Raw genomic sequence first — 14,291 nt, 5'->3', positions numbered from 1 at the left:
GCAAGTGTATCTCTAAATATAACATTATTAGGAACAGAGAGCATTCATAGAATTTTTCAAAGAGCAAGAATGACCGTCCAAAGGACTTGTAGTCCTAACAAGAATCATTTGATGATTTATATCAAACATATTATTTTTCCATATAACAAAATTAACTCTCCCTGAAACGTTTTTGTAGGTTGGAGATTATGGCCCAATGTGGGTCTATCCTACCTCTACATTTGACTGTGTGGTAGCAGATCCCAGGAAAGGCTCCAAAATGTACGGTCTGAAAAGCTACATTGAATATCAGTTAACACCTACTGTGAGTATCTGAGTTACCAAAAACAGACTCATGCTTGCATTCCTAGCAAAAATGTGCTTTTTCTTCATTTTCTGTAGTTGGCATTGGTAACGTTTTCTTCTCTTTCCCTTGTATTATAGAACACTAATCGATCTGTAAACCACAGGTATAAGCACTTTGACTGGTTATATGAACGTCTCCTGGTTAAGTTTGGGTCAGCCATTCCAATCCCGTCTCTTCCAGATAAGCAAGTCACAGGTGAGTGCGTGTGACGCTCAGGATGACAAGTAACGAGACAGTGGGTAGAGCATCTGTCCTAATGTAAATCAGTAATGAATTTTCATCTTCTGGAAGAATAAGACGTGTGAGTTTGGAAAATACTGTACATCCGTATATACTGTATATAGTATATACACCTAAAATACTGTGCATCCGTATATACTACGTATAGTATATACACCTCACGAGAATGTTTCATAAAATTTTCTGTCAGAGTTCTTGTATACGTATCTTAAGTTCTAGCGAAGTCGTTGTGTCATCCTTGCTACACGATGTCCTGTGAAAGAAATATGTGAATTCTTTAAATATGAAAAATGACACCTGGGAAAATAGAAACGATCCAAATAGCCTGAAAGGGAAATAAAAACGTCTGATCCAAATGATGCTGTGCGGTCCGGCCGTGTTGCTCTCATTGGCAGTAGGGACGCGTCCGGTGCAGGAGCCGCAGAGCTTCCAGGCATTAACGTAAGAAGTTGCCAGGTTTTCCGCTCAAGTATTCTGGCAACTATTCGTATCTAAGTGTTTTTGTTTCTCATTGATTATGACTCCATCCCTTTTCTTATTTATTTAAAGTGTCCTGTGTCCCTTGCTCCCCCTGCCTCACGTGATCCTCTGGTAGATAATTCACAGCTCCTGTAAACACACAGAGTATTTGTTCCTGTCTGCTTTGAGAAGTGTCGCGGGTTTGTTTTTTTTTTTTAACCTCCAGCCTTGTACAGCACCTGGAATATCAGTACTCGGGACTCAGTATGTTTGTCTTGGAATTAATACAGAAAGAAGCTGAGCTTTACTGGAGATGAGGAAGAGTTTTAACACGGGGCTAGAAGATTTGCAGCTAAATGAAACTAGTAGGTATAGAGGGTCAAGGCCTAAAAGGTCCGCGCTGGAGGGTTCTCGAAGGAAGAGCAACCTCGCAGGGCTGACCCAAGCCCAGAGGGTGGATGTGTGGAGTCCGTGAAGGAAGGCTTCTTTCCTGGGGGTCAGGGAGGACAGAGCAGGCTGAGTCCTCACTCAGCGGGAGCTGAGGTGGTTGTTGGAGAGCGAGTCCGGCAGCCAATGGCCGAGCCAGCTCCAGACGCTTCCAGGGTCGTGGAGACGGGTATCCCCTATGCACCGCTGGTGCACATCTCACGGCCGAGCCGGTCGGCAGGCTCTGCTCCACACCGCGCGAACAGGACCTGGAATCTGATGCCAGAGCTTGAACGAGTTCCCTGAGGATAAGAACGCCAGTCTCCTTAAAACTTTACTTTGTGCTTTACTTTGGTGTATGTTTAGGTTTCTCTGAAATTTTTTGAAGTTTTGTTTTTACAGAAGTTGTTTTGGTTGTGGCGTTTTGGTTTTTTTTTTTTTTTTTTTTTTTGGAAAATTTTTAAAAAATTCAAAATTTTCAGAGCCAATGGGGCTGCCTTGCCCAGTGGCTGACACAGCCTGGCCGTCACCTGGGGCGGCTCCCTGTGTCCCTCGTGGAGCCAGGGCGGCCGGGGTGACATAGATGGGTCGCTGCTTCCTTCTACCCCAGGCGCTCACAGTTCCCATACTCACTGTCCCTCCTTACTGTTCGACATCACAGCTTTCCTTTTGCAAATATAAGTTGCTTTCCATGAAGACTTCAGTCCTGCCTTTCTCCTTCTTTTCAAATTTCAGTCTATTCTCCTGAATTGTACATTCTCCTGTATCAGCTTGATGAGCACGATATGTGCTTCGTGGTGTCCAGGTAAACAGACTAATGAGCTGCTTGAGGGTTGTAGGGATTTCTTTCGTCTTTTAGGCTTTAATACATTGTTTATTCTGGATCAAGATAACTCAGTGCTATTTTAAAACATTGTAGAGTCACAGTTCTCCCCCCATACGAAGGTTTGGTGTTTTTTTTTTTTTTTCAAGTGCAGGCCTGAAGCCAGGGGGGTGTCACAGAAAAGCGAGGAAGCAACAGCCGCTCAGTCTGAAGAAAGTTGAGCTTTGATTCACTGACTGGGATATGTGCCGAGGAAACCGAAAAGCACAGAAGCCACTTTATTTCTCCCTTCTCTCGTTTGCCTCCTGCCTGTGATCCCCACAAGATCGTTATTATATAAACTTGCCTCTCACTCACATCCTGGAGAAAAGAGAAAGGAATGCCAAGTAGATGATGTCATGATATTTCTGTGGACTTGATAATCAATCCATGAGAAACTCCCAGCTAGTGTTTTTTATTTGTTGATAGATTTTATTCTTTGTGAAATCATATTGAATGAATCTGGTTTTATTCCTGGGTGCAAACTGGTATATGCACATATTTGGTGAAAACCTAAGATTAGTTGGAAATGGGGAATCAGAAATCCCTCTCTTCTCCCGACCTTCTTTCTAGTTCTCTGGAACCTGATAGGAAAATCCTAACGAGCACAAAATAACTATCTGAAGTCAGAGTTTGGAAACAAACCAACAATGTCGGAAAATTTTTCAGGAATACTAAGCATCATCAATTAATTAGTAAATTTCAGTTGATGAGTAGGTTATAAACGCTTCACTTTCTTCGAAATGGAGAATTGAATATAACCCAGGTTCATGCTGACTTACTGGGTCTTGTCTGCCCAGGAGGTGGGTCATCTTCTTTCCGAGGGGGTGAAACTTTGCTTCTTCATAGTTTAATCTTCTGTAGACTTGATTTCTACCTCCAGGAAGTGCAGAAATTGAAGTGTCTGAATATATAGGAGTGGCCAGACTCCGCATGCTGTCCATGTGACACCTTTTATGTAATGAGTTTTCGCTGTGTGGATCTGTAGTGCTCTTCTCTCTAAAAGAAATCTGTACTTACTTGTACTTGTAATTTCTAAAGGAAATACCAAATTTAAAAATTTGTAAACTTCTATAGAGTAAATGACTCCTTTTGGTGTATAGTGTTGAGTTTTGACAACTACCACTATTCTTAACACCCATCACTATATGCAGCCATCACTCCCCCAAATTCCCTCGAGCTGCCCCTTTATATTCAGCCCCTCCCCCTAGCTCTAACCCGTGATGTGCTTTTCATCTCTGTAATTTGCCTTTTCCAGAGTATTATTATAAATCCAAGCATATAGACCTACCTCAGGAAGCCAGAAAAAAATCTCAAACAACCTAACCTTACACCTAATGAGCTAGAAAAGAAAAGAACAAAGCCCAAAACCAGTAGAAAAAAGAAAATACAGAGCAGAAATAAATGAAATAGAAACTTAAAAAAAAAAAAAAAAAACAATAGAACATATCGATGAAACTGGACCCTGGTTCCAAAAAACAACAAAAGGAAAATGGCAGCATCCAGTGTGTATTGTTCTGGTGGTGGCTTCTTTCGGTTGGCATCATGCCTTTGAGATTCGCGCATCTTGTGTGTATCTTTTTATCCGTTCACTCACTGGAAGACATTTGGGTTTCCAGTTTGGGGCATTTATAAACAAAGCTGCTAGAAGCACTTACATACAAGTTTTTGTATGAACGTAAGTTACCATTTCTCTTGGGTGAATACCTAAGGGTAGAATGACAGGGTCATTTGGCAAGGATACGGTTCATGTTTAAGAAATTGCCAGACTGTCTTCCAGAGTGGCTCTACCATCTTGGAACCCCCACCAGCAGTGGGTGAGAGTTTCGGGGGCTCCACATCCTAACTTGCACTTTTTGATAGTGTTAGTTTTTCTCTTTTCTAACAAGTCTGTTAGATATGTAGTAGTACCTCATCATTGTTTTAATTTGCCTTTCCCTTGTAACTAACAGTACTGAACATCTTTTCATGTGCTCCTTTCCCTTCCATATTTCTCTGGTGAAGTATCTGTTTCAATCTTTTGCCCATTTCTCTTTAGGTTGTTTTCTTATTATTAAATTTTGAGAAATCTTTATATTCTAGAAACAAGTCCTCTGTCATGTAATGTGATTTGCAAATAATTTGTCTGGTCTTGTCTTTCTCACAACAGTGTCTTTTGCATAACAAAAGCTTTTTATTTAAATGAAGTTCAAAGTACCAGTTGTTTCTTTTATGGATTGTGTTTCAGGTATCATGATGTAAACCTCTTTGCCTAACCCAAGTTCCTGGTAATATTTTCTCCAGAGAGTTTTGTAGTTTTGGATACGTTTTGAGTGAGTGAGTGTGTAAGATGTGAAGTATCATAAGGCAGAGGTTTATGTCACGCATTGGGGTATCCAGTAGTTCTAGCACTCTCTGTTGGAGAGAGTATTCTGTCTCTGTTGAATTTCCTTTGCATTTTGTCAAAAATCAATTGAACATTTGGTTTTATTTCTCGACTGTATTCTGTTTTATTGATTTATATGTCCATCCTTATGCCAATACCACACTGTCTTGATTAGTAAATCTTTAAATCAGGTGGTGTAAATGCTCCAGCTTGGTTCTTTTTCAAAATAATTTTGGACTGTTTTTTCATCTGCCTTTCCATATAAATTTGAGTCAATTTGTAGATATCTATATATCTCTATTTGACGGGTGTATGTACAGTTTGTGACTGTTATGATCTTCCTGATGTAACTCTTCTGTAATTATAAAATGCATCCTTTTGTCTCTAGTAAAATTTCCTGTCTTAAAATCTATTTTGTCTGGTATTTATTAATATAATCACTCTGGTTCTGTTACAGTTACTGTGTGCAAGTATCTTTTCCCATCTTTTACTTTCAGTCTGTTAGTGTCTTTGAGTCTGTGTCTCTTGTTGACGACATTGTTGGAGCTTGCTTTTTTCTCAAGTCTGGCAACCTCTACATTTTGATTAGAGTTTTTGGGCCATTCATATTTAATGATTATTGACCCATTTAGACTTATATTTGCCATTTTGATATTTTCTCTCTGTCTTATGTATTCCTCTGGTCTTCTTTACTGCCTTTATTTTGTGTTAAATATTTTCTAATGTGCTGTTCTAATTCCTCTAATTTTTCCACTAAATTTTCAAAATTATTTTCTTAGCGGTTGCCTCAGTGGATGCAATACGCATCTTTCTGGAATGTCACAATGCAGTTCATATTCATATTCGATTCTAGTAAAATTCATAGAAACTTCTCTCCAGTATAGCTCTGTTTCCCTCTTTTTATGCTCTTATCATTGTATATTTTATATCAATATGTTATAAATTGAACAATATGGTGTGATAATTTCTGCTTTCTACAGTCTTGTGTCTTTTAAAGAAGTTAAGAGAAGAAACTAGAAAAAATGCATCTCTTATGTTAATTGACATATTTCTGGTGCTCTTCATTTCTCTCTGTGAATTTGGGTAATTTCCTTTTAGCCTGAGGTAGTATTTTTTTAGCCTGAAGGACTTCCTGTAATATTTCTTTAACACAGGTCTGCTATGGGTTAATTCTTGCATCTTTGTTTATCTGGGGATGTCTTTGTTTTGCCTTTATTTTGGAAGTGTAGGTGTACTGGTTGTAGAATTCATGGCTGACAGTTTTCCTTTCAGCATGATGAATTTGTCTTTCCCCTGCTTCTGACCTCCATGGTGTCAGTCAGATGACTACTGACAGATTTCTGCTGACCACACACACACACACCATACATCATGAGGCATTTTTCATTCGTTTCTGCCAAGATTTTGTTTCTGCCTTTCAGCAGTTTGATTCTGCTGTATCTTGGTGTGGTTATCTTCATATTCATCCTATCCAGGTTTGTTGAGCTTCTTAGAAGTACAGGTTAAAGTTTTCCATCAAATTTGGGAAACATTCCCCTGTTATTTCTTCAGATATTTTTTCTTCTTCTTTCTCACTTCTCCTTTGGGGATTTCCATTACCAGTACCTTGGTGTGCTTTATGTTTTCTTCTTTTTTTTTTTTTTAATTTTATTTATTTATTTGACAGAGATCACAAGTAGGCAGAGGCAGGCAGAGACAGAGGGGGAGGTAGGCTCCCTGCTGAGCATAGAGCCCAATGTGGGACTTGATCCCAGAACCGTGAGATCATGACCTGAGCAGAAAGCAGATGCTTAACCCACTGAGCCACCCAGGCGCCCTGCTTTATGTTTTCTGAGGCCTGTTCATTGTGCTTCCTTTTTTGTTTTTGTTTTTGTTTCCTTTCTGTTCTTCAGACTAGGTAACTTCTATTGATCTGCAGATTCCCACATTCTTTCTTCTGTCGTCTTAAATCTGCATTTGAGCCCCTAGAGTGATTTCTTAATTTCAGTTATTGTATTTTCAACTCCCCAACTTTTCATTTTAATTTTTTATAAGTTCTGTCTTTTTCCTGAGAATCTTTGTTGTGATTTTATGTCCTATGTCTCTTTGCATTTTTTTTTTTTTTTTAAAGGCTCCTTGCTTGAGCAGAGAGCCCGATGCAGGGCTTGATCCCAGGACCCTGAGATCATGACCTGAGCTGAAGGCAGAGGCTTTAACCCAGAGCCACCCAGGCACCCCCTCTTTACATTTTTTAACATGACTTCCTTTAGTTCTTTGAGTGTATTTCTAGAAGCTGCTTTGTCTACTAAATTCAACATCCAGAGGCATTTAGAGACAGTTTCTGTTGATTACATTTTTGTTGGTACGAGTCATGCCTTGCTGGTTCTTTGCACATCTCTTAATATTTTGTTGAAAACGGAAGAGTTCAGAGAATATATTTCAGCAGTTCTTGATTCTGATTTTTCCTCTCTGAAGGTTGTTGTTGCTACTTTATGTTTATTGGTTTATTTGGTAAGTAACTTGCTCAGGCTAAGTCTCTGAAATCTCTCTTCCTTGAAGTTCAATGATTTTTGTGTTTTTTTTTTTTCTGTAAGTTTGGCTTCCTGGGCTTCACCCTTGTGTCTGTGTAGATTAGTGGTAAGCCTGCCTCAAGCCACTAAGGCTTCTGTCCTCTACTGATGGATCTCCGTGTGGGTAGGAGACTGCATTCAGAGCTCAGATAATTTTCAAGTTGGCTGTCCTGGCTTTCACTTTTTTGTGGGCCTTCTTGTGTCTCCTTCACAAGTGTGTGCAGCCTACAGCGTTGGCCAGGAATGTGTGGCTGGCTTGGATCCCATCTGGCCTGCACTGTTTCTGCACACAGCCTCAGCCTGGAATATGGTTGGCCCAACTGTGCAACCTTGGCTAGTGGAGTCACTGGCCCCTTCTGTTCACTGGCCTCTGGATTGTCCCTGCCACCACCACTAAGCATGGGCATGTCCCCCCACTCCACATCAGGCCAGCCTCTCACCTCACCAGGGGACCTGCCGTAGCCGGTCTTCACGGTCTGCCTTTACTGGCAGACCTTCCATGTCCACTGAGGAGAGGGTGGGGAGGCCCAGGAGCAGCCGGAGGGAGTTAGTAGCCGCCCCACTCCAGAGTGCCACAGATTTCCACGCTTCTTGCGTAAAGTTCAGCAGATTTGCAAATATAAACACTTCTCAGATGGCTGTTGGCCTTTGGTTGATTTCCAGAACACTTACTTTTGGTGGGTTCTCTCCAGCTTTAGAATTGTTTTAGGGGGATGGGGATAGCTGATTGCCTTGCTCAACTATAGCTAGCCTTTTACCTAATAGTGGTTTTGTTTGGGAGGTTTATAAATACATTCAGTGTTCACATGATGACTGCTATGTCAGGCTTGTTAAGCTGACTTTCTGCTCTTAAAACAGAAATATCACTCATTAAGCTATGTTTTAGAATGGTCATAAGTTCTGAGATGGTAGATGGTAGCTTGCACTACTGCATTCATGAAAAATGTCTTTTTCTGTTTTTGGCTTAAGTAATTTAAAAAAAAAACAAACAGAATAAAGAGCTACAGTCCTGAGTTACTTTTCATAAATACTAAATTTAAGTTTGTGTATCTGAGATTATATTGTGTTGGGACATATTTTTATAAATACAGAAATTTTATGCCCTTTGTAGGAATTACTTATTAAATTCCGTTTTCTCACCCCCTTTCCTGCCTATAGATTTCACGTGGTCACACAGAACTGAGATCGTCTTCATTTATCAGACAAAGTTTCTCATACCTAGATAAGATTTGCTTTTGAATTTGAGTACTTATGGATCTTTGAAGAAATTCGCACTTTGTGGCTGTGATTTTTCTTGTCACAATTAAAAAGTTTCTTAATTTGTTAAATCAGAATCTCATTCTTAAAAACTAAAATGTCTGTCATACCTTTCCCATGTCTCTCTGAGCATTCGCTGTATTACAGCTTGTTTTTAGGTTAGTGAAAAATTGCCATGGTCTTTACCTGTTACTACCTTACTTTCTACCAAGCACCCAGTAGATACAAATGGCTTTTCCTTTGTGTGACAGTAATTTGCTTTACAGCGTGCTCCGAGTCACTCTTGCTATTTCCCTTCCAGGTCGCTTCGAAGAAGAGTTCATCAAAATGCGCATGGAGAGGCTCCAGGCGTGGATGACCAGGATGTGTCGGCACCCAGTGATCTCAGAAAGCGAGCTTTTCCAGCAGTTTCTAAATTTCCGAGATGAAAAGGTAGGCCCTGATCTTATGATAGTCTTCGGTCATATTCAGAATCATCACGTTCACATCAGTTTCATGTCTGAAAGTTAAAACTATGTCGGTTAGCTATTTCTCATTTCCTCCAAAGATAAGAGGGGACCGAAACCTTAGTACTCCTGTGGGAAGTTAGTCACACTATGAGGAAGAATGCTTGCCCGAGTGGTTTCCATAAATTTGGGAATGGCCCAGAGTGGGCAGGAGGTGAAAGATATGATAGGGTGAGGAATTTTTTCCCTAGATGCTTCTAAAAATAGGAGAGGCCCCAAACTATGCAGGATATTATCCACATAAAGTGAGGGAGATAGAGTGAATGATTCCTTAAGATCGTGTTTTGACCTTGCAGTGTAATAATGTCATGAAAAAAAAGGTTCAGAAGTGGACCATCCTTCTCAAAACCGAGTCATTTTTCCAAAACTGTAGTTGCCCGTTCAGAGTAAATAATGCTGCTCTGTCTTTGTCCCCGTGGATACTCATTCTGCAGATGGCTGTGTGTTCTTTGTTGAGAATCAAGAAAACATTGGCTGTTTGACATCTCATTATTGTCTGCTTTGGAGATAGCTTTTTTTCTCTCAATAAGCTTTTACTCTATAGTCTATCTTTTTATTCTGTAGAGATGTTTTCTCTGTATTTCTGTCATAACAAATATCACATATCTTAGAAAACAATGCAAAGAGTGAAAGCGTAAGTTAGCTCAGATGCCAACAGCAGATACAAAATACATTACAATCCTAAGAAAAAAAGTCATGAGATCAGTTTCATGTTTAACCAAATACCAGAATATTATGTACTTTGTTGGAACTTTCAGACAGAGATTTACTTGCTAAACTGCTTTGTAGTTCCTTACCCTTGTTCATGTGAACACATTTATGTGTTAGGTGTAATAAGGGCTCTGTGTGTGTTTACGGACGTAGGCACACACGTAACATAGTATGACTAATCGTGCCTCATCTTCAGTTGCTGCTGATTTCTAGACTCAGCAGGCTCACTCGAGTGGGTTGCATGTAACCAAGCCCGGAGCTGGGAAACGTGGAGGTGCTTCGTCCTTTCTTGTCTAGTCGTAGCTCTAGCCTTGCAAGGGGCCCAGGAAAATTCTGATTTCTCTGGTGAGCTGTCATGATCAGTCACAGTATTCCCTGGAACCACAGAGTAGTGAAACTGGGTTCTTCAAGGGAGTTCTGTCCATCCGTTTTGTTACTTTGTATACACAAAAACTGCATGCAGTCCCCTCCCAAGTTTATTGCCTTGAACAAAAGTCCTGGTTTTCTGAAGATTTGATTCAGAAAGCACTTCTGAAAGTTGTGTTTTGTACAAAATATTATTATTAAAAATAATCCATCTAGGGTGCCTGGGTGGCTCAGTTGGTTAGGCGACTGCCTTCAGCTCAGGTCATACCTGAATCGAATCCCACATTGGGCTCCCTGCCCGGCAGGGAGTCGGCTTCTCCCACTGACCTCTCCCTTCTCATGCTCTCTCTCTCTCTCTCTCTCTCTCTCTCTCATAAATAAATAAGAAATATATTTTTTAAAATAATAATAATAATACATCTAGACACTGGGGTTTTGGGTGAATTTGATAGAATAGGAAAAAGAAAGAACTTGGGAGTCAGGACTCTGCTTCTAGCTCCTTCTGTGATCTTGGCCATGGCACTGAATCCCTGGTCACAGTTTCCTCATCTGCTAAATGACTGTGTAAAACTAGATAATCACTAAAAACTGTGACTCTTTGGCCAGAAGTAGCTTGTATAGATGGATGGATAGTAATTTTTCTGTTACTAGAAATAAATATTTAGTAAGATAGCTGGATGGAAGACATTACATATTTACATACCCGCAATAAATGATAATGAAATGAAAGTCTGAAAAAACTGTCACAGCATAAAAATGTACCTAGGAATAAGTATAAGAAAATGTACAGAGAAACGCTACATAAAAAACTATGAAACATTTTTGAGCAAAATAAAACCTAGCTAAGTGTGCCAGTACTGTTTCATGGATTGAGGAACAGAAAAGATGTTACATACGTGTGACAAATCAAAGCACTAAAAATAGCCAAGGTACTCTTGAAAAAGAATGAAGGGAGAGGGAGGAGGCCTTTTCTAGTTATGAAGACTCAGTACAAAGCTGAACTAATGGTAAAGGCATGGTATTGGCATGAGGGTAGACTAACAGACCAGTGCAACAGAATAGAATGGACACTTGATTTATGGCAAAGATGGGGCTAAGTACAAGGGGGATAGGACAGCCTGTCCAGGGAATGGTGCCAGGTCAGCTGGATGGCGTCATTGAGGAAAAGTGAAATTCAGTCCCTACCTCATAATGATCTTCTGTTGATTTTGTTAGGGTTGACCCTGGAATTGTGGTTCTATTGCTAAAACATGGCCTTATCTATGAAAGGTACTTACAGGTGAAATGATACGATGGCTGGGACCTCCAGTAAAATCTGGAAGTTCCAATAAAAAAATAAAATCCGCAAGAAGAAAATAAAAGGTAGAATGGAGGAGAATAGAAAACCCAGGACCAGCAAAATGTTGATACCTGTGACAGCTGAGTCTGGGCAGGATTAGACTTTTCTCTGTACTTTTAAACGTCTTTGAATGTTTCCATTGTATAACTTTAAAAAAAAAAAAAAAAAGATCTGTTCCAGTTGGTTTGAAGGTCTAATGTGAAAGGCAGCATAATAAAGCTGTGAAAAGGTAGCACGGGGTGTGGGGGGATATCTTCATGCCCCTAAGGTAGGGAAGGATTTCTGAAATCTGACACAGAAATGACTGGTCACACGGGAAGGAAGAGGCTGATAAATTAGACTACATTCAGATGAAGAACTGCTGTGTGTCAGAAGAAGACTTTAAAGCTAAAAATGACCTAAAGATCTGAACTTCTATCACCAACAAAGGGCTGTGTTTTCGAACAGAAGAAAACCCATACAAATCCATAAGATAAGCCAGTAGAAGAAGAGATTTGGTAAGGTACCTTTCGTAAAAGAAAGGGTCTGGGTCATCCACAAAGGTAGGAAACGGCTTAACCTCCTCAGTCATCACGCACAGGCAAGGTAAACTTACCGTGAAAACCCCTGGGCCCTGGCCGGGACGGCGGACGTGAGAAAGAGCGAGAGACCAAGCTCCTGGCGGGCTGAGCGGCTTTCCCACAGTGCTGGCGGGCGTGCAAGTGGGCAAGACCAGTCGGAAAAGCGGCCGGCATTACCCGCCACAGTGGAATGTTTTCCACCCACCTGGCAAATGGGTGCACGTGTGTCCCGGGAGACCTGGAATAGCAGCTGTGCTCGTCACGTGGGGGGCCCAGGGTGGGGGGGGGTCCCAGTAGGAGGATGGATAAATAAACTGGGGAGTGTGCCCAGAATGGAGCGTCGTGCCCCAGTGGCATCCAGAGACAGCGCTCTGACAGCACTGTGGCCCTCACTCCTAAGCACAGCCTGAGCCCAGGACACCCGAGAACACACCCAGAGTGGTCTTCAGAAAAACCAGCAGACCCAGATGAGGGACGTGCACTTAGATCACGCGACTTGGAAGGAACATGAGGAACTGGGCGGCGTTAAAGAGAAGATAACTGGTCACCTCAGTGCAGGAGGGAAGGGGTGGTGATTGGGAAGGGACACGAGGGGGCTTCTGGAATGCTCGCTTTTTTCTCTTGGCCTTGGGGTAGTTTACACACATACTCACTTTGTGAGAATTGGTTGCTGTGCACTAGTGTTTGGGGCACTTTTTTTTTTTTTAAAGATTTTATTTATTTATTTGACAGAGAGACGAAGAGATCACAAGTAGGCAGAGAGGCAGGCAGAGAGAGAGAAGGAAGCAGGCTCCCCACCGAGCAGAGAGCCCAATGCGGGGCTTAATCCCAGGACCCTGGGATCATGACCTGAGCCGAAGGCAGAGGCTTTAACCCACTGAGCCACCCAGGTGCCCCCCCTTTTTAAAAAAGATTTTATTTGGGGGCACTTTTCTATGTATATATAGAGCTATATATTTATAGGTGTATCTTGCAAAAATAGTTTTGTTTTTTTTTAAATAGCTTATGCTATTGGTTCCTATCTTGTGTTTTAGAAAAGTTTTTGTCTTTTTCAGAAAACATTTAACCTGCAACTTTGAGGCCCTTGTTCAGGATTTGTAGGGGTGCTCATGTTCACTGTGTTCCATTGCTGTGCACGGGGAAAGAAAGTGATGGAACTCCAGCTCACCAGGACCCTGCGCACCTCGGCACTGTTCGCGTACCGAGATTGCATTTGGGACGTACAGATGTCCCATGGTACAGAGGACAGTGGCGTGGAGCTGCTGCTGAAAATTAGAGCTAGTCCGTCAGCGAGCTGATTGCCTGAGGGAGTGGAAAGACCAGTTTGACTCCGCTCTCCACTGTGACATTATAATGTTCTTCTTTGCAGGAATGGAAAAGTGGGAAGAGGAAGGCCGAGAGAGATGAGCTGGTGGGAGTTATGATATTTTCCACCATGGAACCAGAGGCACCCGACTTGGACTTAATAGAAATGTGAGCGCTGTTGTCATACTTGCCTTCTTCCCAGCCCGGGCCCCTCCTGTGCGCGCAGGCCTCCGCAGGTGTGACCGAGGGCAGCTGGAGTGAGGGGTGTGTCTGTGGGAACGTATGGGGACCACAGTCAGGTGACTGGGAAAACCTCCCTTGCACAGGAAAGCACGGTGTTTTTAGCTGTAGCATCAGATTAAAATCTGCTTCCTTTTTACCTTGAAGTCTGTGGTTTCCTAGCAGACAACAGTGTTTCTAGTCATTTCTAATAAAGCACGATAAAGCAAAGTAGCCCAGAGCCAGCGCACCCACATAATTGTGAACAAAGCAGAAGTCTCTGAACATCACCTTGAAAGAAGCAAATGTCAGCCTGCTTTTTTGTGCTATTTTTCAATTTGTTGTTTTTAATTATGTAATTTTTTAAAAATAATTTTAAATTTTAAAAAATTTTTTTAATTAAATTTAAAAAAATTTTATTTTTCTTTGAAAAGTAGTTCCTTTTCTATGTAAAGGCTAACAAGAAATCTTGGGTTTGTTTTTTAAGAAGTTTTTTTCTTATACAATTACCACTTATGTGTTACCAAACATAAGAAGAGAAGAAAAAAGAAAAACAAACACCATCTTGCAACTGTGCAGAGAAAAATAAATGTTAATTTATTGGCCCAGTTCTGTAGTCTTCTGAAATGTCCTCTGCACATACGTATCTAAGGGGAAAATTGTGGAAACAGGAAAGACCTCACACTGTGCATTCTGTCTCAAAATCTGTTTGGGGTTTCTTTTTGTTTTTGTTTTTTTTTCCATTTAACATGATTTGGGGATGAGTTTTTCAGGTTAGTAC

General features: G+C 41.1%; 1 protein-coding gene across 2 annotated transcripts in view; it reads left to right on the top strand.

The window, feature by feature from the left end:
- The window catches only part of LOC111158655 (sorting nexin 9), a 105,078-nt gene that overhangs the window by 73,040 nt on the left and 17,747 nt on the right, over positions 1 to 14,291 (top strand). For both annotated transcript variants that reach the window (XM_022520846.1, XM_022520847.1), the window contains exons 8-11: positions 179 to 304; positions 424 to 541; positions 8,806 to 8,936; positions 13,356 to 13,459. In XM_022520846.1, coding sequence (XP_022376554.1) covers positions 179 to 304; positions 424 to 541; positions 8,806 to 8,936; positions 13,356 to 13,459 — 479 coding nt within the window. The remainder of the gene's footprint in view (positions 1 to 178; positions 305 to 423; positions 542 to 8,805; positions 8,937 to 13,355; positions 13,460 to 14,291) is intronic.

The sequence above is a fragment of the Enhydra lutris genome, unplaced genomic scaffold, assembly GCF_002288905.1.
Source record: "Enhydra lutris kenyoni isolate GAN:26980312 unplaced genomic scaffold, ASM228890v2 scaffoldscaffold62, whole genome shotgun sequence".
Taxonomy (NCBI): domain Eukaryota; kingdom Metazoa; phylum Chordata; class Mammalia; order Carnivora; family Mustelidae; genus Enhydra; species Enhydra lutris.
This window is presented reverse-complemented; position numbering and strand designations above follow the sequence as displayed.